This window comes from Bolinopsis microptera, chromosome 11 (assembly GCF_026151205.1).
Source record: "Bolinopsis microptera isolate Bmic1 chromosome 11, MBARI_Bmic_1.0, whole genome shotgun sequence".
Taxonomy (NCBI): domain Eukaryota; kingdom Metazoa; phylum Ctenophora; class Tentaculata; order Lobata; family Bolinopsidae; genus Bolinopsis; species Bolinopsis microptera.
Genome location: NC_087082.1, coordinates 9,055,458 through 9,082,757, shown reverse-complemented (window position 1 = coordinate 9,082,757; position 27,300 = coordinate 9,055,458). Strand labels below are relative to the sequence as shown.

The 27,300-nt window shown below is 37.4% G+C and overlaps 2 protein-coding genes across 2 annotated transcripts in view; both read right to left on the bottom strand.

Annotated features, from left to right (window-relative positions):
- The window catches only part of LOC134823045 (alpha-L-rhamnosidase-like), a 90,746-nt gene that overhangs the window by 50,622 nt on the left and 12,824 nt on the right, over positions 1–27,300 (bottom strand). The window lies entirely within an intron of this gene.
- On the bottom strand, positions 68–15,404 carry LOC134823040 (armadillo-like helical domain-containing protein 3). The gene is made up of 16 exons (XM_063834384.1): positions 15,330–15,404; positions 14,986–15,099; positions 14,750–14,830; positions 14,347–14,574; positions 14,043–14,174; positions 13,787–13,887; positions 10,347–10,407; positions 10,095–10,214; positions 9,322–9,355; positions 8,997–9,202; positions 8,760–8,887; positions 8,494–8,656; positions 7,950–8,097; positions 1,012–1,145; positions 744–860; positions 68–625 (listed from the first exon to the last, which is right to left on the bottom strand). The coding sequence occupies exons 1-16, from the start codon at positions 15,390–15,392 to the stop codon at positions 524–526; spliced, it is 1,932 nt and encodes a 643-aa protein (XP_063690454.1). The 5' UTR covers positions 15,393–15,404; the 3' UTR covers positions 68–523.

Below are 27,300 nucleotides of genomic sequence, written 5' to 3'. Positions count from 1 at the left end.
AAGATTGGAGTTTTCAATGGACAAATTTGAGGTTGATGTAACTTTCAAATGATTTTCAAATTTTGTTGCTTGACGGTATTGACACAATTGAAGAATTATTAAATTGGAAATTTGTGTACATCTCAAACATTCAAACAAAACTCATTCACTCTAAATTATACATAAAATAAACTATAACCGGTCTTGTCCTACTATATAACAAAGGTCTTTAGTATCATGCTATATAAACTTGCGGTTACCTATCAGTTAACACTTTTGGAAAAAGTCATGCTTAGTAATATATCATAAAAGCAACGATTTAAATAGTACAAAACATCGTCAAAATTCCCTCATTCAACAAAATAAAGCGCCTTGCTGGACTGAATTTTTGTTTATATCAATTCTTTGGAAAGCTCCCCGGACAAAAGCCATTGCTTTTCAGTATTCATAATAAGTTATCCAAAAACAAGTTGATCATCCCTATTTTGCTTCTTTGAGTGGTAAGAAAAAAAAAGCTTCAAATTCAAAACACAATATCAAATACTCAACATTGTCCGATGTTACTGACGGTGGTAAACTTATGGTACGCTGTCGTTTCAATCTGTACTGTCGTCGATTCTCGCTTATCCTTGGTGATTTTTCTGATCTGAGAAGACATACAGTTTAATCGATCTGATTGTAAAGGTAATATAAAAGTTCATGTAGCTCACAATAACTAAAATACCTAATTAAACTATTTTAAAGTCTTAGTCTAGTATCCGTACCAGATTAGTGAAGAATTGTTGCTCTTTAGGGACCTCGCTGTAACGCTCAAAATGATCAAGTCCGTCTTGCAACTTTAGAGTTAGTGTATCGTAGTTAGATCTTACAATATCCATCACCTGTAGAATATAAGGGTTATAAGGAATATAATGAACGGCTAGGAGAGACAGAATATGATCTAAGAATCATAACCACTACCAAGCAAGTACTCCATCTGATTGTTCTCGGCAGCAAGTATCAATAAAATGGAAAAAGTCACATTTTGAATACCTCTTCAGGAGTAGGAGTAGATATCTTATTGGCTGTTGACCAAGCTTCTATTTTAGGAGAGAAGTGGTTTACGATAGCACGGACGTTGTGTAGATTAGACAGTAATTCCTTGCAGGCTTCTTTGTGGGTATTGCCTGGATATCATCGTAATAAAAAGGTTTGCCATAATATGTCGAAGGATTGTGGCCACCAAAAATTAGATAATTTGACATTGCAAAAACATTCAGGATAATACTTATTTTGATATAATCAAAAAATTTTCAGTAAGAAGTAATTTGGCAAGATCTCAAAAGACTAAGGCTCATGGTAGTCGGGTGCCGCGCACGAGCAATTTTTTTTTTGTTGGGGACCGGCCCGAAGTACCAGCCAATGTTTACTCAAAAAATAATATATATAATAAGTGTTATCAATTCAAACTCAAAACTCATACAAGATTAGATCTCATTAAAACGATTAAAATGTATATAATAGAGCTTGTCGAACAAAACATAGCTGAGCACATATAAAGTTGCCTTTAGTTGAAATTATCATATTAATATGCTTTTAGAGTTGTTAGAGTGGAAACAGGCGCATAGCTACTGCTAGCTATCTATTCCAAAATTTTTAAAATTTAACGACTGTTATCAGTCGCATAGCGTCATGCCGTTTTTGCTGGCGAATTGATGGCAGTGTAACTGAGATGGTATGCAGTGAAATTGATTCTGTGATGGCGTGCTTATGGGACAGAGTTATTATTAGCATTACGGTTGATGTTGCGCTCTGATTTCCTTAGTCCCGTTATATTGTATAACATAAAGTTAGGCCATTCGTCTGCAATGCCCTCGTTTTGTTGATCAATGAGCATGTTTTTTATGCACCTTTTGTAGATGTTAAGGTTGAATAGACTTGGCAAGGAAGTTGCTGCGACACTATATCTGTTTATTGCTAATAGTGGACCTTTGTAGAATACTGAATTATTGTAAGGGTGTTTACCGTATTCATCTGACCATAAAGTTGTAAGACTCGAATCCGGATCGGCGACGTTAAATATTGGTGCACTGTTAGGTATTGTTTTCTTTATAGAGGGAGGCACTAGACTTGGGAAGTTTTTTAGCTTATGTATAAAAACTAATGCGTTCTTTACGATGATACTATGAACTGTCAATATTTTGTGTACATAGAAACCAGACTTGGTACTTGCTGGTGGTGTACCATCTTTGTACCAGTAATTAACAAAACCTGGTAGTATTGCTCTAAGACCCATTTTCTGTTTAACAAATAGTGTTTCTATATGGGATTTGGCAGCAAAACCCCAGACGAGGGAGCAGTAATTAAGGTGAGACTGCACAAAGCTGTGATATATTTGTAAACGTGCTTCCAGAGGCAAATATTTTTTAAGTTTGTACATGACTCCAATGTATCTGGCCATTTTCATTTTCATGGCAGAAATATGCTGCGACCAGTTCAGTTTGTTATCTATTATAACACCTAAGAAACGGGCTTCTGTTTTTCTTTCGATTGTGACACCAGAAATTACTACATCGCGATAAATGAGGTTTCTTTGTCGAGAAAAGATCATATAATTCGTTTTTTTAAGATTTAGAGCTAATCCGTTGTTATCTACCCATTTAACTAAGACATCGCTAAGAATTTTGAGCTTATCATAAACCTCGTTTATATTTTCTCCTGTTAGGAAAATATTTGCATCATCTGCGTACATGATGAAATTAGCTATTTCTGATATTTGAGGAAGATCGTTTATGTAGATTATAAAAAGGAGAGGTCCCAAAATTGAACCTTGGGGTACACCGTAAATAATTGGATTGGCTGAGGATTCAGAGGATCCAATTGATACAAACTGGTTTCTGTTCATAAGATATGATTTAAACCAGTTTAAAGCTAGACCTCTTATGCCATAGTGCTCGAGCTTATTCAGGAGTATGGAGTGATCCACAAGGTCAAAGGCTTTGCTAAAGTCAATCAAAAGGAGCAAAGTAACTTGCTTTTTAGACATTGAATTGAGGATTCTGTCTTTAGCATTAAGAAGTGCATGTTCACAAGACCTACCTGGGCGGAAGCCGTATTGATTTTCACAAAGTATATTGTAGGTATCCAAGAAATTTATGACTCGATTGTGCATAAGCTTTTCGTAGACTTTTGAGAAAGTGGCAAGTAGAGATATCGGTCTGTAATTTTTGATGTCAGTTTTAGATCCACCTTTATGTACAGGAACTACTTTTGCCGTTTTCAAGGCTTGGGGAAAGACCCCTTGTTCGAACGAGCTGTTAACAACGTGGGCCAATACAGTGGTAAAATTATGACAGCTGTTGGCAATTTTGAGTGGTTGGATTTTGGTGTCAAGAGTAGCTTTATTCTTAAATAGGTTAATAACGTCTTGAACTTCGGTAGTTGTGACTGGTTTTATGTAGATACTATTTGGAGAAGGGTTACGTAGTGTCCCCTGGGCCCCACCAGGATCGAAAGTGGTCCTACTACTAATTTCAGATTTAATTTTTGGAGCGATGTTTGAGAAGTGATCATTAAATTTTTCTGCTACTGCTGCCGGAGTGCTGACTTGTCCGTTTTCGTCCGACAGTTTTATCGATGTAGGTTTGGCTGGTTTCCTATTCAGAAGTCCGTTAATCATCTGCCACTGCTTCTTAGAATTATCTTTGTGTTGTTCAAAGAATTTTTTGTAGTGTATGTTTTTGGCTTTGTCAACGTGTTTGGTGCAAAACTTTTTCAAACGGTCATATTTTAGCTGGTTCCTATCAACTGGTTCCTTTACAAAATCATGATATGCCTGATTTTTACGTTCTATAGCTTCTTCAAGCCAGGGCAGTATCCATGGTTTGGGATTAACACGTTCATTTTGTCTGCGCTCGGACTGTCTTTTTGTCGGGTAGGCAGCGTTATAAATCCTGTTGTAAGCCGAATTCAAACAATCAAACTGCTGGTTAGCATCAGGGGTATTTGTTAGTATTACAGACCAATTTTCTTCCATTATTAAATCTCTAAATTTATGGTTGTTGGCCTCATTAAAACTACGTACGTTGGTTTGTGTTGGATTTTGATTATAAGATGCGGAGCGGTAACTGCTGGTGGATGTATTATCAAGATTAATTGTTGTAACTATCGCTAAGTGATCCGACAGATCTGTCGTTAATACGTTGCAGCTTATTGTATCTTCAAGATTGTTCGTGTAGATATGATCAATAAGCGTGGCACTGTGGTCTGTTATGCGAGTTGGACGTGATACAATTTGGATGAAACCGTAAGAGGATGCAATATCTATAATGCTTTGACATGCCTGGTTGCTACTGTGCTTCAGTAAATTTAGATTAAAATCTCCATGTAACGTCATATGTTTGCGAGAGTGTCTTCCCAGGTTGTGAAGCGTACTTTTAAAAATTTCAAGAAATGCTTCAGGTTTTCTAGCGGGAGAGCGATAAACATTTCCAATTATCTTTGTTCTATTATATCCTTTACACTGGTGGATCTTGATAAATTGAAATTCGCCGCTAGTATTTGAGGGTTCAGGGTTGGGATTGAAAACATCAATTTTATCAGAGTCAGCTACACGTTTGTGTATGTATATGGCAAGCCCCCCACCTTTACCCGATGTGCGGATGGGATCTTGGATATACGGTTCATGGAATCCATTTAATGTGATGTCGTTTATTCCGTTAGGCAATTTTTCTAGTGTGCAGTTAGTTTCGTTAAAACACAATACATCATACTTATCATATATTTCTATATCTTCTCGTAGTTGATCAATATTTTTGAAAAGGGATCTGATATTCATGGAAAATGTTTTAAGTTGAGAGGATGTCGACCTTTTTACGTTACGTTGCTGTTTATACTGACAGTGAGTTAGGAAAGCCGAAATGTCACTCCATGTTGAATCCTGGTGCTCTTCATTGGTCATGGCGTCTCCAATAAGATTACATCGACTATTTTGAGCGTATGGATTATAAATAGCGCAATTAAGCTTATTGTAGTCATCGTAAATTTCATAGTAAGTCGCGTAAAATCCAGGAATAAGACTTTCACAACAGCTTGTACAACCTAAATTTTCCTTAAAACATTTGACGTGGACGTTGTTTTGGCACCATGAACAGCTGCGGATGTTTTTGGAAGAATAACACCAGCCGCTACAGCTACCACATTTTATTTTGATTTTATGACCAGAAGTATCAGTAACATTTCCATTCTCTGCCATTTTAAGTTAACTCTTATGCTTGTGGAGGAATTAGAGAATAAAAAATGTATAAATTTATAAATAACGTAAAATATATCTATACTAGTGCAAATCAGATTCTTTCACGAGAACCGGAGGTCCTGTATGCTACAGAATCGTGATCTGAGTCTTATCTACTTATTTGTTAAAAATATTCGCTAAATCAAATGTTACAATATAGTGCCCTTATCTCGATTTTCGGGCTTATCAGTATGATAATATGACTTTACCTAAAGTGTATATTAAGTCGTTGTGATTTGTATGTTGTTGTGTGAAATTGTGTAGTTTTGTGTGGTGATTTTTGCTATTTAGTTGTTTGTGAAGTTTTCGAAAATACTGTTGCACTGAACTTTGACTGAGGAAACGTGCTTGATGCTGATTTACCAGAGAAGCTTCTATAATTATTAAATAAAATGTGCACAGTTTTGTTTGGTAATGTGAAAATGTTTTAGGAAATGTATGGTGGGATGATAAGAGACAAAAATGCTTGATAGTTAAAGAATGTTCATCAGTTCATCTGATAAGCTTAAGAAGATAAGCATTTTCGACCAATCAGATCATTTCTTCAAAAATCGATCGTGGTAGCAATCAAATGATGAATTTGGATGAGGAGTGAGGATGTACTGAAAAAGATATGAAAATACTTGATGATATGCTTAATTTAAGGGCTTGACAGAAAAGGTTGATTTTTATATAATTAATTCATTTATGGATTAGTGCTCAACCACGGTGATATCTGAAAGGACTGTTAGGCTCATGGTGGTAGAGCCACGCACAGTTCCTGTGGCGTGGCAGTTCTGATCCACATAACTTGCCAACGCAGTTGACAAGTTCATATGCAACAGCCCTTCTGACATCGTGATGTAAATGGATGCCATGCTTATCATTGCGGTCCCATACGTAGTATGAATGAACCCGCTTGATAACGGCATGGGCATCGTAAAATGTCAGATTGGGAATCACCCTGGCGAGATTCACCATACATAGATTAAAATCATCAATTTCTCTGTTCAACCAACCAATTCTAGTTAAAGACAAAGCACAAAAAACAAACTGTGTGCTTTTGTTGCTCTTACAGCTTTCGACAAGGCGGGGACAAAAGTTATCAGCCAGACTCTTGGCAGATTTTCCATACCGTGAAAGATCGTTTATGCCACATGAGATGATCACAGTTTTGGCATGTTTGAGGTCATGATCCAAAGAGTCTATGAGCTGGTAGTTCAAACGCTTCTGACAGCGGTGGCCGGGTATCTGATCGAACAACCATTCAGGTGTTTCACGATGAATAGAGTCATGTATGAATAGGACCCTGGAGTGACGAGACTGAGAGGAGGAGTTCTGAGCTGGAGGGGCAACAGGTGGTATCCGATGGAGAGCTGGAGGTGCAGGCACAGTGCATGACTCTTGTTGTTTCAGTTTGCGGAAAGTCAGTGAAATGCGTGGAAACCTTACCGAGATATCGCGGTCAATGCCGTGGCGCCAGTTGTCCTGATCTGCTCGTGACATGACGTAAAGTGAACCGTGCTCAAGTGTAATGTTATGCTCGACAAAGGGGCCTACTGTACTTGATATCCTAAGGTTTCTAGGTGCTCCAATCGACACTGTATAAATTTGACTATCCTCCATTATGCTAGGTTCGCTGTCATTATGCATCGGTATGCCGACCGATCCGTCCTTGTATAAAGTGCAAAGGCAAGTGTAGTTCTCTGGGGTTATGTCAGCGTCCAGTTTTTGCAGTTGCTCGTACACACGTTCCAGAGTGGGTGGAAGTGGCCCAACAGAGACAGGATGTGAGGTTCTGCCGTACGTGTAGGGGACGGAGCCATAATAAGTTGTGATACGGCCTCCAGGGTGGTGCATGTCAAAGTTTAGCTCACTTGAAACTTTATCAAAAGTTAACTCGGAAAGATCGCACTCTAAAAGTCTTACCGGCGAATGAGGCATACTTGTAACTTCTCTGGAAGTGTCGAGGTTCTGCGAGGGGGCTTCAGAGATGAGAGTTGCAGTCTGCTGTGTGATGAGGGTGGTCTGTTTCTTCGTTTCATCAGAGACTTCTTCGATCGCCGTCAGAGCACGTTCTGTTAGATGTTTCACCGCCTTCTCGCACTCCCCATTAACAGTACATGAAAGTAAGTTAGCTGCCGCAGTTAGACTATTCATGGATTGATCTAAATCAACGACTATTTGACGTGTTAGATATTGTTTGATGGCGGCTTGTTTGGTTTCAGGCTTAGTGGCTTTGCCAGTAAATGCGGAGTCAATTAAACGGAGCCTGTTGTATTCAAAATCTATATCTTCTTTGGAGAGGGTAGGTAAAACGTTTAAACACGTCTTAGCGCAAAACGTGTAAATTGATGGCACACCAAAGCCCAACATACCGAGGGAGGGTGCCTCCGTGTCGGAGGGTGACCCGGAGGCAGCGGGTTTAGTGATACTGTTCTTCCTAGCAGGAGTCTTCTTAGCAGCAGGAGTCTTGTTAGCAGCAGAGGCCGACTTGTTAAGATGGCCGGACATGATAAAATCAAGCAGTTTCTTATCAGCAAGTCAGTGCACTTGTGAAAAGATTAGAGAGCAAAAATGTTGATGCGTAATGTAAAGTAAAAATGATAGAATGAAAAAAATGATAGAATGATAGAATGAAAAAAATGATTATTAAAAAAATTACCTTCAATAAGACTTATGAAGATGAAGTATGAAGATTGAAGAATCATAAAATTACCCTTATCTAGGTATTTGAGACCAGTCTCGTTGAGTGCGTCAAATACACCATGTTGTCGGAGGAGCTCGTAGTATAGTTCATCGTAAGATCCAGGATTAGGTAGGAAGGTATCACCGTACATCACAAACATGTTGAATATTCGGCCTACCTGACGGCATCAGATTCGTTTGATTATCAACTCTTTTCAGTATGTTAAAAGATTTCATTCTAGATTTTCATGGTCACCCTATTTATTAAATTAACAGATTTAAGCTCAACAGAGCAGTGGCGTAACGAAGGGCACCGCTGTGCGGCGGGGGGGGGGGGGGGGGGGGGGGGGGGGGGCACCATCTTAGGGGGCGCCAAATCGTCGTTTAAATGTGGGACAATTAAAAAAAACTTTACTGCAGTACCAGAAGAACTATTACAACTATTAGTCTTCATTTTACTATTAGTCAACCTGTATGTAATTGTTGATAATTTCAGGATCATCAAGTTTCAGCGAGTTGGACCACTTAAACGCAGATATAATTGAATATTAGTCTTCATTTTACTATTAGTCAACCTGTATGTAATTGTTGATAATTTCAGGATCATCAAGTTTCAGCGAGTTGGACCACTTAACAGCTGATATAATTGAATTCCAGAGTGTTTCCCAGGGATAGTTCAGTCTTACACGACACTTCTTTTGATAGCATAATATTCGGTGAATCACTCGATAACATTTGCTGAGGAAAATTCACCGTGTTTTATTGGTGAACTCATATTAAATCTAAACAATGAAGAATTATACATCAATGTTACGGGGTTGGATTGGTATTTAGAGTTTACCTGTATAATTCGAAGGGGAAATTCTTTGTGAGATTTGTCATCAAGAACTCTGATGTTAGATCGAGAAGTATGTAAGCAAGCGACATTGCAGTCAGCTCTTTCTTGTTGTCTTTTCTGTGCCGTAATTTCTAGGAAAAGTACGTTTTTATTAACGAAAGTTAGTGTCTGTTCTTACCTTAGTGGTCAGGCTACCTGGATACTGCAGTAATCACACCACAATAAAATACTGATGATTACCGTCCGATATATGAAGACAGGGAAGACTTGGTTTTCGTCATGCATGAAAGCATTTGCGTAATTATCCTCGCTGACACAGAGCAGTATGTCAAAACACAACTGGGCTGCTGCAAGATTGTCTCGAACATTCGAGAATATCAAAGAGGAGAATGTCAAGAACGTTGAGATGAGGTTACTGTGACATTCTTCCGATTTCTGCTTCTCACCTGAGATCAGAAAATACAATTAGGAACATTAAGTTTTTGTCTGCAAGAAAAATTGTAAATGGGGTATTCAGGCGATATAAAAGCAAATTTTAACGTTTTTAAAAGCTTGCCGTTATTACCGTCTGCATCGTCTCCAGTCGAAGAGGACATTGTCTGAAAATATACAAGTTGGAATAAATGAAAATAATCAGTTTTAAATTTAGGATTTAAACCACATGGGGTGCCTTTTTGAAGATGAAGATAACTGTTTTCTCCATGCAAAGGGTAGAAAGAAGATTATGTGCAATTAAATAAGTGTAAATAGTGGTGCAATTAAATAGGTGGCACATAAAAAACGGTGGATCGGAAAAGTAAGGGTGAATCAAAACGATTAGCCATCGGATCGCTAAAATTATGTTTGCGTACGCGCGTGACCATTTTGACGTCGATGAAAAGTATCCATTAAAATGTCATGGCGCCGACCAAATACGTACGCATTGTGATGCCAACTACCAGCTATCCACAATTACAAGACTTGAACGAATCGATTCTATCATATTATGTTCCCGCGAAGAATTAACTTGAATATTAGGACTATTACTATTTAGTTCAATTGTTTGAATCTCTACTTAGCGCTTCATCTGATCATTTCGTGATACCTTTCTTACAAGAGTCACAACTAAAAAGCCGGTTTACAGATTTACCTTGTCCTGACATACCGAGTCGGAGTTTGTTCAAGCAAATGTCTTAAGTTTTAATCGGAAACCCTTTTCTCTGGGGAAATTAGCTCATATTTCACCGAGATTCCCGGTAAATCTGAGTATATTGCTAGTAATAAGTTGTTTTTCTGTGTGTGAAAGCTATTTCTACTTCTAAAGTTCTAACTCAAATAAATTTGTTAATCAAATATAACCTGAGTAAGAACAGTGGTAAAACTTCTGTTGAGGTGTACTATCTCGTAAAGGCAGAGTAACAGAGACAGATCTAATTTTAGATCTTTTTCTTCTTCTACTGAAGGGTACGTCCAATAAATCTGAAAATCAGAAGCTAGTAAGAAATCCCATGGGACTAACAACAAAATAGTTATTTATCAAATTGTAGACAAATTAATTAAGATTAGTAAGATGAAATTAGTTTAAAGGCTGAAATATAAAAGATAACTTACCCAAGATGAAATGTACTCGGAGTACGACTGATTAGAAGCTTGTCTGACAGCCAGTGCAGTGCTGAAATAAGGGACCATTCAGTTATTAAGGTAGATAAGATTACTGCAGATAAGATTGTTGCACTGCTAATACTACATTTTCCACAGTATACAGTCAATTGAAACGTTAGTAACAACTAGGTCAGACTTAAATGGTAGAAATCCCTCATACGTTTTCATCCGTGGCTAATATCTCCTCTTTCAGAAAAGCTCCTAAAAACTGGCAAGAAAAAATTATAATTATCGTGTAAGATTAACTTATATTCTTACATATTTGAACTTGTTTCAATTTTTTCAGTAAATGGCAGAAATGGCAAAAATTATATTGCCAACCTTACAACTTTTGCCGTCCATCAATATTTCACCCAGTCATATGACTTTTTATAAAAAGAGCAAGTTTTCTTTGTCTCGTGTGCTGTGTAATAATAATAAATTTAGAGCACTCGTCATAGTAAATGCAACTTGACACGTGACTGCTCAAATATTTCAACTGCTGTTCAACTAGGACTTAATTCCTTAGAAACCATAAAGACTATGTGGCATCTCAGTATTGGATTTCACAGCTTGTTAATGAAATTATGATAACATATTCGCACGTGAATCTGAAATATTCAGTAAAAATTTATCAACTTTCAAAGTTTTGTTTGTACTCAGTTCTGACATATTGGTAGTATTAGTAAAAACGTCAGTCGTTATTATCTAATAGTGCTATGACGAGCAAATAATTAACAATCATTAATTTTTTTTGCCTCGTCAAGCGTTTCTATTTCAAACCGTACTAAATACATAAGTACATAGCGTAATTCGTTGATGCTTGGTTGGTATTGGTATCGACACTTATATTTTGGTTTTTTATCACATAAATATTTCGTTTGACAACGCCACCTCATACTTATTACCTAGATCTTATAAATACATCGTTACTGTTAAATCATATTTATTTATAAAACTGTCACATTTTCACAACGAAACTCTGATTTTATCGATCATGCAGATACTCAATTATCTGAATGGAAGAAATAAGTGGGACAGTAGATCTAATAGTGAACAGTATAAAAACAAAAGAGAACAACAGAAGGCGAAAGAACAGACGTCGAGTTCAGACATTAATTGATCAGTTCGAGAAGTTTGGTTTGAGTTCAACTCCAGATGAAGCAAAAGGTAAGAATCTTGGTTTTTCAAATGCCCGGTATTTGTGGCAGATAAATAAGATATTGAGAAATGAACAAATGAAAAAGCAGTATTTTTATATATCTTTCTATTAGTATTATGGGCAGTTTAACAAATGATCATTTCAGATCTCGGGACGAAACTGAGTAAAAATGATGAACTACAAGAAGTTTTAAATTCTTTTGCAAAAGAATTAGAAGTGGCACCACTTCTGGATTTCACATCACAACAGGAAATCAAAAAGTCGAAAGGAAAGCAGAAAGCATGTAAATTAAAGAAAATTAGCCAAGAAATCAAGCCACAAACGAGCTCGAACAATTCAAGGAATGATAGTGAAAATATCGTAATTAGATATGACACTGAACTTGGAAACTTTTACATTGAAGGCTGTAAAGGATACACACTGCCCGAATTTGATGGTACGACCAGCAAAGACCCAATTATAAAGCAAATAATGGACGGCTCAATTGAAAAGAAAAGCCTACGTTTTGCACCAGATGAATTTGCATTAAAAATCGAGGAAGCAAGAAAGGATCCGAGTAAAAACACTTGGAACCTTCCCATGACAGATTATTCTCGAGACCAAATCATGACATATATAGAGGGATACTTTGGGACCAAACGTTCAGAAATCTTGCAAAGTGTACACAGATGTGAGCCTACTTTCAGCCAAATGGTAAGCATGGCTGTAAATTATTGAAATGACAAGCATTTGACAGAACAACTCCTTCTCATGGTGGAAGATGTTTTTGAAAGCTTATCATACTCAGAGCTAGAGGAGTTGTATAGGTGGCTGCTGGATGAAAAAGTAGAGTTGGAAATGGTCCTCATGGCTTGCTTTCTTAAAGACGAAAAAAGTTTGAGGCGAGCGTTAATGATCTCGTATATAGCAAACACTATTCCGTTTGGACTAAACTACGATAAGGCGGAAGAACTTTTGTTAATCGCATCGTACACCGTAACTTCCTCTAAACATACCCTCACCGGTTTGAATTATATGCTGAATAGTTTAACTGTACAAACTGCATTATTTGCATCAATGAATAAGTTCTACAATGATAACGACATACAGAATGTTAAACGATTTCTGGTGAGAGAGGGTGTTGCTGATCTTTTAGCTGAAGCATTGTTATATCGTAAAATTTCTGGAAGACATAACGAAATGGTTGACATAATACATAATGATAGCATCATTCTAATAGTTGTTTTCATACAAGAGGTGGAAGCTTCAGTTTTGTTTTCGATTATTCCACGTTTTCTTACATGTTTTGAGCGAAGAATGTGTCGTGATGATCCAATAGTGTTTTTAGACATTTTTCAATTCATAGTGAACAAAATATCCTATGAAGAGATGATCACAATATTTGACAACGATTTTATTGACAAAGTTCTCAGTTCCGCTTTAAACCTACGAGAGAAACAAAAGGATATATTTGTATTTTTTTACTGCAGTCGTCCAAAGAACAGCATGTGATAAAATACCAAATCAACATCGTGAGAAGTTTGAAGATGTCTTGGAATACATGGTAAATCAACTAAAACAATATCCGTGGTTAATCAACAAATTTGAGACAAATGTCAGGCTACTTCCTGTCATTACGTCAGTATTCATGGTCTCAAGCACAGAAAGACGTGATAGAATGATAAACAATGGAACATTCTCAATGATGATGAAAATGATTTTAGAGGTGGAGAAACTTGAAGAAAAAAACTACACAAAGCTGGATACTGTTGAAATCTCCCTCACAATGGTTGCTCGTGTTCTCGAAAGTGATGGTAAAGCGATGACTTTGAAAATGGCAAATGTCATTAAGGATTTTCCCAAGATATTGGAAATGCTAGCCAAGTATATAGAACTAGCCAAGTATACAGAACTATTTCTAGTTCTATATCCAGAGTTTGGAGTTTTTTTATGAAGAAACTCTATCACCGTTTACTATTTAGTGGCGAGCATGACGGCCCCAACGTTAATGTGGCTCTTGCTATGTGTTGGTTCAGCCGAATTAATTATTATGTAATCAAGTTTATTTTTCTCTTTTAATTAGTTGTCATCCGGCCAAACATTAAGCAACTTATATTGCAGTTCAATTTATCAATTAGTATATCAAAATATGTCATTGTAATTTTGCATGGCTGAAATATAACGCTTGATTTATATATATAATAATTAATTGAATTTTCAAATAAAAAAATGGTTTATTTGCATGAGCATTTTGCAGTCAAAGAATTACTTGTTATATCTGTTGATGTAATTCAGCAAGATTTCCCCAAACCCATTCAGCAAGAGTTCATCATCACAACCGGCTACTTTTATACTGTAGGGGTTACTATACTGAAACAATTCACTCTGATTAGATGTTATTGTTATTCCGAATTAATAAATAATGTTTGTAACATATGTGAACTTTTAATTCAACATCTACTTTATGAGATTATTGTCCATGGTTTTAACTTTTAAGATTATCAATTAAATTAATGTAAAAAAACCTCGTTTTTTCTGTAGTTGAGCAAGAGTGCCAGAATGGAGAGAGAATGAGAACCAAGATTGCTTCTTACACTTGGTGTTACAATCACTTTACAGAAACTGAACCACAACGAATGTAACATAAGATATTCTACCTGGAAACAAGTTACATTTGAATAATATGTCATGTAATTAGATGCAGATAATTTGCACTTAAACAAATATAAAAAATTGAAACAAAATCAACCAATCAAATGAAATAATCATGAAGTCAAAATAGCTAGGCGTCGATTGAGTGTTATGTAATAAGATAAGATAAGATCTTACCATAGTATTTTGAGAGATATTATCAGACACACTTGTCAAGATTTTGAGAAATAGCAGAGCATAGTACTTGAGCTCTTGCAGCTGATTGGAGATGAGAATTTTGTGGAGCTGTTCTATCAAACTCGACATGATCTGCTCTGCCTCATCAAACCCGACAAGAACATCAACAGCTCGAAATCCTTCACCAAGATCGCGTCTCCAAACACATCGTACAAGACATGACAGGGTCTGAAAATATCAGTGAGTGATACTTTTCTAATAGGCTTCTAATCGAATATTTTACAGATGTTTTATACATGTATTTTTATGTTGTATCAAATAATTTCAGTCATAGTCTAATAGTAAAATAAGACAGACTCAAGCTTTAATACACATCAAATTATCCATATAATATGTATTTTACCATTAATATATTTAAGGATTTGATGCTATGTTCCTCCTTTAGACCATCCACACATTTTCTGAATAACTTGTTTATAGAGCTCTGAAAAGGTTTATAATTTGTGAATTTTTAGCAAATGAGTATGTCTCTCAATTATCAGATTTCAGATTAGGTATTGATTTTCAATATAATATATGTGTCTTTTAATAAAATTTTTAAAGTTGTCGAGGTCTGGAAGTCAAATTTGTTTTAGAAACCTTAAGTTGGATAAGTTCATTCGAGGAGAGTTTGCTGAATAGGTCTTCAAAAGCACCAACATTCACTTTTATGAGAAAAAGTTCTTCCCAGACTGCATCATCTTGTTCCTCTCCCTGTAAAAAATCACTAAGTCGACTAAGACTGCAGATTACAAATGCAATACTTTAAATGTACCAACTCTGGTTGTAGCTTTTTAAGATTTAATCAACACAAATATCCGTTATCAAAACAGTACAGATTCAAGCAAATTCAGAGAGTGAGAGGGACGATCGAATGTAACATTATTAGTATTACAATTAGAATTATCATTAAAAACATTATGAAATCAAGTGAAATTCAATACCTTTAGGATTGATTCGTAGATTATACTGAACTTGGATTTAAATAATGTCTTGTGTACCGACATCAAACATAAGCCTAAAATAACAAAACATTATCGACAAATTGACTAGATCAGAGAATAGTCAAAAATAGGAAAACTAATTTAAATTTTGGTATTTATTAATAACAATCAAAACATATCATATCATAAAAATAAAGCCGCGCGTTGGTTGGCTGCCTCAGTAAGGTGAATAATTTAAGCTTGAAGGTGTGCCGCGCATTTACAGAACCTCATGCGGCGATCACATGATCACGAGGACCTGTGAGCGACAAATTTTAAGAATCATACATCACTACGAGTTACTCATGCTTTTGAATTATAGGAGTGCGGATTGTCAGGTATTTCATTCAGTCATAATTAGTCGGTTTAAAGCTGTATATTATTTAGAACTCACTATTGTTGAAACTATGAAAGCAGAACGCAGATAATGGACAATACACCGACGAAAATACCAAGGACCCGAGTGCCGCATTGACTTTTCCGGATCCGTTTTTACCGAAGGCTCATTCACCAGTTACTCATGCTGCATGTATAGTCTGATATTATTTATTTGTTTTATTCTCTAGCAAGCATTCTGTAAATCGGAGTGTCGTATTTATTATAAAAGAGCCAGCCAACCTCCGCATTATAATCTTTTGTGTGCCAAGTTCATTTATAAAATCTAATCATATAATAAAATTGATCCAATAATTTAAGATGAACGGTATATCATAGCTCATTGTTGTTATGACAAATACAATTTGTCATGCAACTTTATATAAGATAAACTAAATTCATGGCTACAAACAAATTTCCATTATTAAGGCTTTGTAGTCAGATCCAGTAAATCTTATTGCTGCAGGACAGTTTAAAGTATTGTCTTACTGAGATAATAAAATCTTTTCTTGAGTAATTAAGATCTAATTCTGGACAATTTATGAAGTGAGATGGCAGTTTCAGTTAGAGATTTAAGCTAGCAATCATGGTCTGATAAGAAAACTTTTGCTGCTATGTAGAATTGGAAGCCCATATTATTCGTTAAAGATAGGTCCAAAGTAGCTGTAATACGACTCAAGTACATTTAAGCCACTAGACAAAATCGACAGGTCGCATGAGAAAGAGAAGAAAGATCTCTAGCTCTATGAGGAGAGCGTACCTCAGTCAGAGAAAGGGTCATTTGCAGTGGCGTAACGTCGCCTGTTGGTGCCCCCCCTGCCGAAAAGGCGCCCCCCTGTTGGCGCCCCCTCCCCTTTTGGTGCCCCTCCCTAAAATTGAACAAATTAGGTGATTTTAGAGGATAAGCCGGTAAAAATCTCTAAAAAAGTGTGTATCTAGAGCATAACGCGCAGTTTTGCTAGTACTTTAGTTAAGTTTTCGAAATTGTCCCACATTCAAACGACGATTTGGCGCCCCCCTAAGACAAGATGGCGCCCCCCTGCACAGCGGGGTCAGCGGGGCCCTTCGTTACGCCACTGGTCATTGGGGGGGGGATGCAACGTCAATTAATGTCAATTAATGTCAATTAATGTCAATTAATGTCAATTAATGTCAATTAATGTCAATGTCAGTTTTGCAAAATTTTGGAATACTGACATTGATTGACACGATATTTTTCGACAAGAGATTAAATAGTTCTACCATATTTGTATCACTTTAGAACGTTTATATCATCAATTTATTCACTACTATCACATATGGAAATGTGAAATGTGAATAAAACTAAAATAATTCGGTTTTCCGGAATTTAATTTTCTTAAATGGGCGTGGCCATCCAAGGGCGTGGTTCTCAACATCACCAGAACTTAAAACCCACATTAAACGAAATGCCGTTATGACATTTATATTTGAATAACGAATCTTAAACAGCTAACATTACTCCTTCATACTAAAAAAGCCGATTCTAGATATTTTACCTTAATAAGAAACCAATAAAATAGGGGCGTGGCCGGTGGGGACCGAAGATGGAAGAGTTGGAAGCTGACCTTTTTTTGGTGGTCTTTGAACCTAAGGATCAACAGATAAGAACATACTCATAATTATTCAAGGACATTTTGTTTTTTTGAACCGGTCTAACTTACATAGATGTGAATATCTTGAATATTTATCGAATAATGATAATCTCAAATTTCAAGACAAATTAATGTCAATTAATGTCAATTAATGTCAATTAATGTCAATTAATGTCAATTAATGTCAATTAATGTCAATGTCAGTTTGGGGTTTTTATGGAATACTGACATTAATTGACGTTGCATCCCCCCGTCATTTGTCCCACTAGTCTTTACAAAATCTGGAGGTATGGGACCGCTCTACACTGTGTTCGTAAATTGTATCTCTGAGATGATAGCTGACCACAATAAAGAAGCTAAAAGCCAGGTCAAAAATCACAGCAGAACACGATTCAGGTTTGATTTGCTACGTAGCACACTCATAGCACTCAGGGGAATCAGATGAAGACAAAAAGCCCAGCACCTTGGACTGGAAGACGTATCCTTCAATCTCGTCCCTCTGAAGACGAGCTTTGAGATCTCCTAAATTTGTTTGTGTAAATTGTATAGATAATTCATTGTAGCTTTTATATTGTGTAAAATTTTACGGACGAAATGATCCCAGGGGGACTCCCAACCCACCGCTTCGATGGGTAGTTGATACACCTTTCACAAGCAAGAGCCAATTTGGTCTACTTGACGTGAGGTGTCTCATTTTATCATCAATGAAACAAGAAATTTATGAAACAAGAAATTTAATTTTAGCACATTTTTACAGAATAAAAAGATGTAAAACAATTCATAAAATATAATGCCCATTTGGTGTATGACTTTTTGTCCTGACTGCTAGTTTGGTTTATGAAGGACAGGTAACTAACGGGGCAAGGAATGCGCGTGCCTGGAAGCTTTTGCACACACCGAAACGCTAGTTCAGTTAAGTTTTTAGAGACAAGGCTCAGATTAGGACTAGAAGAAAAATTGTTAGCAGACATTAGAGGTTCTGTTTATAATTGTTACTATAGGTTGCAGTCTTGTTGTGACAAAAAGTCTACACTAAAACATGATTTAGTTTATATTTAGGATATAAAATGCAGCTTCAAGGTGGATATTGGAGAGCTGGTGAAAGATTATGGCCTTTGTATCAATTGTTATAATAAGCTATAAGTATCTTAAACTATACAGTGCTAATTAAAAATTTCTTTAACCTTCATTCTCAAATTAGATTTTTAAAATTCAAAAATAAATATACAATGATTTTATTAAAAATTTCTCACACATACTTTACTCACAGGACAAGACTTGGAAAACAGTGGCCTAGCGTAATTTTAATTGAGATGTGTGTGACCAGCCAGTTATGTTTGGACAATAACATTTGTGCAGTCAAAATCTTTGACGGTCCAATCAAGCAGGGCATGATTATGTTGATTAGCTAATAGCGCACGTTTTAACTTACCTCGCAAGCACATTACACTAGTAGTAAAGTCAGTCATTCTGAACTTTGGGGTTAAAATGTTAAAAATGTTGGTTGATCTAGTGTTGTGATTGTCAGGTGGGTCTGCCTGACAGATTAGAAGACAGGGTTTCCTTGAGGAACATGTGTAACCCTCATGTAGGGATATTGGAGCACAGAATTTCATTATCTTGTAGAGCTCGAGGTAACTGTGGTATGTATAGAGATTTTGTATAGATAGAATATTATTATGCTTAAATATCGGTTTGGTGTGCTCTTTTATGAAAAATTTTTGGTCAAGTTTCTGGTGTCCTATGGGCCTAGTACGTGCACAAGTCTTGAACTTATCAAGGTACGCCAGCCTGTCACCAAATAGTACTCTGAGACAGTACTTCTGAGCAGTAAATAATGACCTTATACGTTGTTTCGCTGCCCCACCCCATACAGATATACAGTAGGAAAGATGTGATTCGAACAGGGTATAATATAATTGTTGGTGTAGAAATTCTGGAAGGGAGCAGCGAAGTCTACATAAAGTGGATGTGGAATGATTTAGAGTTCGCTTAAGTGCTTTGATGTGATCTTCCCATGATAGGTTCTCGTCAATTATAACACCCAGAAATTTTGCGGATGAAACCTTTTTGATTGGAAAGTTGTCTATAGTTAATGCAACTTCAGGGTGTGATAAAGTCTCTGACTTAGAACCTGCCATGGTGGGTTTGAAGTGTATGTAGCAGCACTTGGACATGTTTATATGTAACTTATTCGCTCTCATATAAGACTTCAATGATGACAAAAGCTCATTTCCTCGTTCATATGCCTCACGTTTTGTTTTGCCGACAACAAATATATTGGTATCATCAGCAAAGGTAACAAATGATCCTAGTTTAGAACTGTTTGTGATGTCGTTCATATAAAGAAGAAATAGGAGAGGTCCAAGAATTGAACCCTGTGGGACACCAAATTGGATAGATAGGGTATCTGATTTTTCTCCTACAACTTCGGTGTATTGTTGCCTGTTTGTCAAGTAGCTTTTAATGAGGTTATTTGCAACTCCTCTCACTCCACATCCCTCTAATTTTATAAGAAGTGTTGAATGGTCGATAGTGTCAAAAGCTTTGCTTAGGTCAATGAATATTCCTAAAACATGATTCTTAAGTTTAAGAGATTTCGTAATCAAATTTACAGAGTAATTGACTGCATGAGATGTAGAGTGAGATTTCCTAAATCCAAACTGTGTCTTCGATATAACTCCCTGGGAGCTAACAAATCCGTATATTCTAGAATATATGAGCTTTTCAAAGATCTTACCGAAGACGGACAGTGTGGAGATAGGACGGTAGTTCTCGATTTCTTCTGGGTTACCTTTCTTATATACAGGAGTTATTTTACCAGTCTTCAGGACATCTGGAAATATACCTTTGGTCATAAGGATATTGAAGTAATTCGATAATACAGGTGCAATTACATGAGATGACTTTTTTACTACACTTATGGGAATGTCACTGGCTTTACCATTTTCGAACTCGCTTATGATTTTCAATATTTCGTTCGAGGAGCAATCTTCTAGCCTAATATTTTTTTCATTTCTTGGGTTCAGGAAGTCATAGAAAGTTTTCATGGGTAATATAGGCAGACCATAAGATAGATTATTCAGTGTCTCATTCAGCTTTGGTGCAATAGAGACAAACCAGGTATTGAATCCATTAGCAATAGCTCTTCTATCAACTATTCTTTGGTTGTCAATGATAAATGGGGGCTTGGTTTGCCTCTTCTTTTTGCCCCTGAGTTCGTTAATAATTTGCCAGGTTTTCTTGCTATTTTCACAGTTGTTTAGGATTTCGTTACAGTAATGCCAACGTTTGGCAGCTTTAATGATAGCTTTAAGCATCCTACGATAATCACTAAATACTTGGTAGAGCAAGATATTACCACCAGGGTTCTTATTAGTAACGGTGTCAGACCACTCCTTACGCAGTTCATGCTTTCTTTCTACAGACTGGATGATACTGTCTGTAATCCATGGGTTAAGTTTGGGAGTTCTTTTTGTCACTTTTGGTACCTCCAGTTTGCAATGTTTGTCAAGTACCTGGTCAAAACATGCCGTGAACTCATCAAATTTTGTTGAAGGGGTGAGCTGGTTTACCTTCACCTCAAGTTCAGTTACAAAGCTTTTTAATTTGGAACTCAAGTAATCATAATAGCGGACATGTTTCTGAGGCTCTGTATTGCGAGGGGTCTCTACTGAAGTGAAGGTAAATATAGGGGCATGCTCACCAAGCCGTTCTTCAATAACACCCGATAATACTATATTCTCAATTTTATTTGTTAAAATGTTATCGATGCAGGAACTTTTACAGTTTTGACAAAAATGTGTTGCAATGGAGATGGTCGGGTAAAAGCCATTTCTGTACAAAGTATCCTCAAAGAGCTGGGTACTGGTAGAAATATTAAGTATGTTTGAGTTAAAGTCTCCCAACAAATTGACAGTTTTCCCATTTAGCTGCTTTACGAGTAATTCAAGGGTTTCACAAAAGCTATCAAAGCAGCCATTAGGGGGTCGGTAAATGACTCCATGAACAATTTTGCAGCCTGCGCTATCTGTGGTTTCAACAAAGAGGCTCTCAATATTTGTAGTACAGTGTGATACGTTTTCTAAGACCACAGTGTTTAAGTGGTCAGATACATAGAGTGCAACACCTGTGCCTTTTTTCTTACCTGCCAATGTTTCTTGATAGAATCCTGTGTATGCTGGAATTTGGTACAGGCCCTGCTGCGCAGGATCAGTATTGGTTTCAGCGAGACCAATCATATCAAACGAGTGCCCTATACTTTTGAGTTCAATTAGGAAGCTATCAAAGTTAGATGCGTTTCCATCTATATTGTAGAATAAAGTTGATAACGTAGATTTTTTTGAGGAATTGAGCTGCTTGATTGCATTCAAGAACTCGAGTTTAGAGTAGCGACGGCAACTTTCAAGTACAAGGGCATATGATGCAATTAAGGCATCCTCCTGGTTTCTATTATCATAGAATCTATCAGAATCAATAGATTCCTCATCAGATGGAAATGGGCAGTACCGTTCTTCTGCAGAACTGGCACACTCGCAGCACATCCATAGTCCATTTTGCATGAATATTTAGCTGATTTGAAACACTTAGTATGAATGGCATTATTACAGTTTTCACACTCTAGTAAAGGTTGTCCGATGTTAATAGATCTACTGCATGGCTCACACACATCTTTAATCATTTTCATAATCATTTTTACTAAGTGGGGTTGTTAGACCCCACTGACTGGTTGTGTTTTCCACGTCTTGTCCGCTCTTGCCTCTCTCTCACATACACCCAATGCTTCACACATCTCACAAATTTGGTAATACCATAAACTCCTAAGTGAATATCATCACCACTTCTGGTCAGGTTGGTGGCAAGGAGTCCCCTACTATCTAAAAAGTGTCCAACTCCAAGGTGCCACACACTCTGGTTGAAGTTGGCACTCAACATTTCTCCAACAAGCCGATTGAAGGTCATGATATTCTCGTTCATTTGAGGTAGCCTGGTTGGAAGGACTGCTGCGACAAAAACTTTGATCCTAGGGGAGAGCTTTTTTATCTGTTGGATTTTCATGTGGAGAATGTCAACCAGCTGATGGATTGAATTTTCTCCTCTAAGGCTGTCTGCTCGGAGGTCATTTGTACCACAAACAAGAACAGCGTTGCTGTATCCGATACAGTGACAAGGGTCAATCAAACCAACTTTGCCTGCCTTAACTCTTTCACCCGGGAATGATTGACCCATTGTTCCAGCACCACTACCAAACTTTATTGTTTTGGTGTTCGAATCTCCAAGTATGATGGTGCTTCTCCTGAATTTTTTGTCAATTGCTCTAAGGGTAATGGAATACCGGCCTATAGACGTGTTTGCCGGAGTCTGTTGGGTGGGTTTAATCCCGTGTTTGAACCATGCCTGTGAGAAACGTGTCATGGTATAGACTGAGTTCGATTCTAGGGACATTTCAGTATTTTTTGCAGGTGATTGTCCTTCATGGATGGGCATGAAACTTATTTTTCTAACTTCTCCTATGGAAATTGTTGCTATATCAGAGCTAGCAAGAATCTCTGGTTCGTCATCACAGTGGAAGGGTAACATACTTTCCTCTGTACCACTTGGAGGGAAGTAGTTTATAAGCACAGAGTTAGGCTTGTGCGTGAGTTTACACTAAGAAGTGACTCTATCAATGGCCGCTGATAATACTGGTGGGATGGCTGATGAGGCAGGGGGATTTGAGTCTCCAGAATAGGTGTAGCTTTCACCGTATTTGAGGACTGACCGTCCATTCATCTGGCTAAACTTACCATAGCTGTGATACCAAAGAAACTCATGGATACTATTACCAAATTATTATATATGACGGAACAAGAGTCTCATTCAAATGGTGATATGGATATCTAATATTTTAACTTACTATTTATTGGTCGTGGGTACAAAATATTATCTTTGTTTAACCAAACAGTAATGGAGGGTAAAAAGATCGAGTATCTTCTTATGGTACACTTTCAATAGTGCTATACTATACTGATTAGGTTTATATTGTTTTAAATTGTTTTAGATTTAACATCAATAATAATTATTTGCATAAAATATTCAAACAATATACACATAATATAGCAATGACCCTATATAAAATTCTGTAAAAATGGTACAAATTTAAAAACTGAGGTAAAAATAAAAATAAAAACATCAATAATAATAGTAATCCGTTTCTACTTCTTGCAATCCTTCGGCCCCTCGTTCAGAGTTCCAGTTGACTACGGGCCAAAGGAAATTTAACATTAGCGCTCGATTTTAAACGTTAGAAAAAATGTGCGCGGCGCGCCTAAAATTTTAATCTATTTTCTAAAACATATATTTTTGACATGATAATAGTAAGGCGTGCACTATATCTCCCGCGAAATACTAAAGCACATCCATTGATACGTATGAAATAGTTCTATAATGTATAACTTTCTCGATTCTGAACTATGACTAACCTATTCACAGAGCCATATATATATATGCGTACTGCGTGACGCGCTTGTTTCGGCGGTCGCGCGCTACTGCAAGCGAGAGGGCTCTGGTTAGAGCAAACTGACCTAACTAAATTGTATATTGACGTGTGTCGACCAAAAGTGAACAAAAATCAACTATAATAAGATCACTTTTGAGGCATGCAATTGCGCGCGCGCGACAGCAGCAGTAAGTAGCAGTTAGCAGCAGTTAGCAGCAGTTAGCAGCAGTTAGCAGCAGTTAGCAGCAGTTAGCAGCAGTAAGCAGCAGTAAGCAGCAGTTAGCAGCAGTTAGCAGCAGTTAGCAGCAGTTAGCAGCAGTTAGCAACAGTTGTAGCAGTAATTAGCAGCAGTGAGCAGCAGTGGTGCATTTCGCTGATCCAGATCCAACAAAAATTGCTGTAACCAGAGCCCTTTCGCTTGTAGTACACAAAAGGAGCAAAGTGCAAAGAAACTGCCACAAACTGCATTGCTACAAATTGCTATTAACTGCTACAAACTGGCACTAACTGCCACAAACTGGCACTTACCTGAGGACCCCAGGCTTTAATGTTGGTAAACAACAATAGAGATTAGGCGGAATGACAGGCTGAGCGCGGCCCAGTAAACTGGCACTAACTGCTACAAACTTGATTCACGATGTCAATCCTTCGCATCTTGCCGATCTGCATACGAATGTGATCTGCATGTGGATGCGAGAAGCATTATTTGATGCGCGCGCGACCCAGTAGTGCATCGCGCTACAACTACAAACGGGCACTGACTGCTACAAACGGGCACTAACTGCTGCAATCGCGCCGACGCGTTCGGCGCCGTTCGCGCGCCGTTTGCAGCAGTCAGTGCCCGTTTGTAGCAGTCAGTGCCCATTTGTGGCAGTTAGTGCCAGTTTGTAGCAGTTAGTAGCAGTTTGTAGCAGTTTGTGGCAGTTTCTTTGCACTTTGCTCCTCCTGTAAGTATAGTTACTTGTGAAACAAGCGCGTCACGCAGTACACGTACTAGACAGTAGACTCATATGTGGCTATATGTGAAAACGAGACTAGAAGCATTATTGCATATTGGATGCGCGACGCAGCCCAGTCTGGATGATGATTAATCATGCTCTACACTCGACTGTCACGTGACTTTTTCAGCCCGTTCTCTCATCTAGCTGGTCCTGAACGACTATTCGAAACCCTAACCCTTTATAATCTGATCCCAACCCTAACCCTAACCCAATCCTTAACATTAGTATTAACAAAAGCATATGCCTGCCTCTCCGTCCTTTGACACACGCTGCAACCCCTTTTGATCGCCGGCCGCAAAAGGCCTCTCCCGGCCGGCCGGAGTGCACGCTTCGCGTGCACGAGAGAGGTATACAACGTGTAGCAATGAGGTGAGGGGTCGCACCAGGAGCGGTGATAACATTACCTAGCCTAGCTTGTTAGTATATTACTCGCTCCTCTCCATATCACGTTCAGGATGCTTGAAAAGAGCGCCGAGCACAGGGACTGGCGTGCCAGTTAATGGTAACAGAGCTTCAAGACTTCGGGAGTCTGTTGCCGATCTCTATAATTAATATGACTATGATATATATCATATCATTCCTTCCTACAGTGAAGGAGATTCTCAAAGACTGGAACCTCCAAGTAAATGAAAGTAAAACTGAATTCAGTACCTTCTACCTAGCGAAAAAATCTGATAAAGATACAAACGGTCAGCCATTAGCTAATAACGAACCATGGCGAAGTAACAAGTCACTAGGTTCCTTACTGTGTACTGAGAAGGACATTCAAAGAAGAAGAATCCTAGCTGAGATTGCTTTTAAGAACTTTGAAAAAGTTTGGCTGTCTGGTAAGAAAATATCCCTTGAAAGAAAGCTGAGGTTGCTTACGATGCTCAAGTTGTATCTGTATTGATTTACAACTCAAATAGTTGGAGTCCTAAGAAAGCAACCATGGAGAAAATGGACACACTCCATCGTAGACACCTCAGGTCCATTTTAAACATCAAATGGCCTAAAGGTATGATAAGCAACAAAGCATTGTCATGATTGTATGAAACGTGCAAAGTTGAAAAGTTATCCAAGCGTATTGAACACCAGCGGTGGAAGATGTTTGGACACATTCTCAGGAGTATGGAGAACACCCCAGCCCAAACGGCTCTCTCATTTGCTATTGAATCAGATAATTTATTCATTGGAAGATTGGGGAGACCTAGAATGAACTTGTTATCGGTTTTAAGAAGTGATTTAAATAGTAGAAATTTGCAAATGGACAACTTGTATGAATTGAACGAAATTAGAGATATAGCTGCATGCAACAGATGTTGGGAAAATCTTTTTCAAGGGTACAGTTTACCGCATTAAGGTATTTTTAAGAATCATTTTTGTCGGTAAGATCCTGTTTTATAATAATAATAATAATGATATATATTTTGGGAGTTGGGAGTCTCTCCACTCATTCCAGCAGCATGAGTCAAAGAGTACGTAGTACATAGTACCAAGTACTCAGGACGCCTTGTGAAAGCCGCTGCACAGGCAGGCTTACAGTCGACACCGACCAATAAAAAGATAATATGTAATGCAAATCAAGTATTGTTTGCATTGGGTTCATTATGTAGTTTATAAAATTAAAACATAATTGCTTCCAATGAGAACAAGCCTTGAATAGCTAAATCCTGACGGTCTTGGAACACATTTTACGAATATCACCCGTTAAGTTTAAATCTGTTAGTGAAATGATCCTCGAATAATTAATCACGATTCACTCTACACTGGAGTCTGGACTAGCACAGAATTAAGTTTAACACGTTTTCTAGATGACCCTGACGGATTATGATTAATCACTCTACAATCTACATGCACTCGACTATCACGTGAATTACTTGTTACCTTACTCGGGAATATTATAGCGGGTTAATTTATGACTGGGAAAATTAATAACCGGGAAAAATATGGCGGAATTTCCCAAAACCCGCCAAATTATCCCGGTCATGTATTTACCGGTGGCCGACCTTTCAAGTTTTTGTTCAGAGGTCAACAAATTTTCAACCGAAATTTCTGTTTTTGTTACTTGTTAAAGAAGTTATTTCAATTTACAGTTACTGATATTACTCAGAAATAGAAAAAAAGACACGTCTAGTATTTAAAGGAAAATAAATCTATAGCAATAATAAGTCAAATCTTCATTAAACTTAAAGCGTATTCTCATTCTCATTATCGCTAATGTCCCCTCCATTATCATTATTGATATCCCCCTGCTGCTGACCGTCAAATTCGAACTTGTATTGTTGTCTTAACAAGACTTTCATTTTGTCTGCTAATGGGGCTACTGCTCTGAGGGTCAGCCGGAGCTTAACCCATTAGGGACGACGAGTTTTAAAGTTTGCCGATTTTGATGCCGTTTAACACACTAGGTCACTTTACAGCAAAAATGAGATATACAAAAAAGCTAATCTGTATCTCGTTTACTTTAAAAGATACAGCTATGG

Excerpts from the sequence above, each read along its gene's own strand:
- LOC134823040 (XM_063834384.1), bottom strand. The coding sequence starts at position 15,392 with ATGTCGGTACACAAGACATTATTTAAATCCAAGTTCAGTATAATCTAC. Across the intron at positions 10,408-13,786 it reads TACATCAACAGATATAACAA|CACTGCACTGGCTGTCAGAC; the intron begins GTAATTCTTTGA and ends CCCTTATTTCAG. Across the intron at positions 8,098-8,493 it reads TTATCAACAATTACATACAG|GTAGGCCGAATATTCAACAT; the intron begins GTTGACTAATAG and ends TGATGCCGTCAG.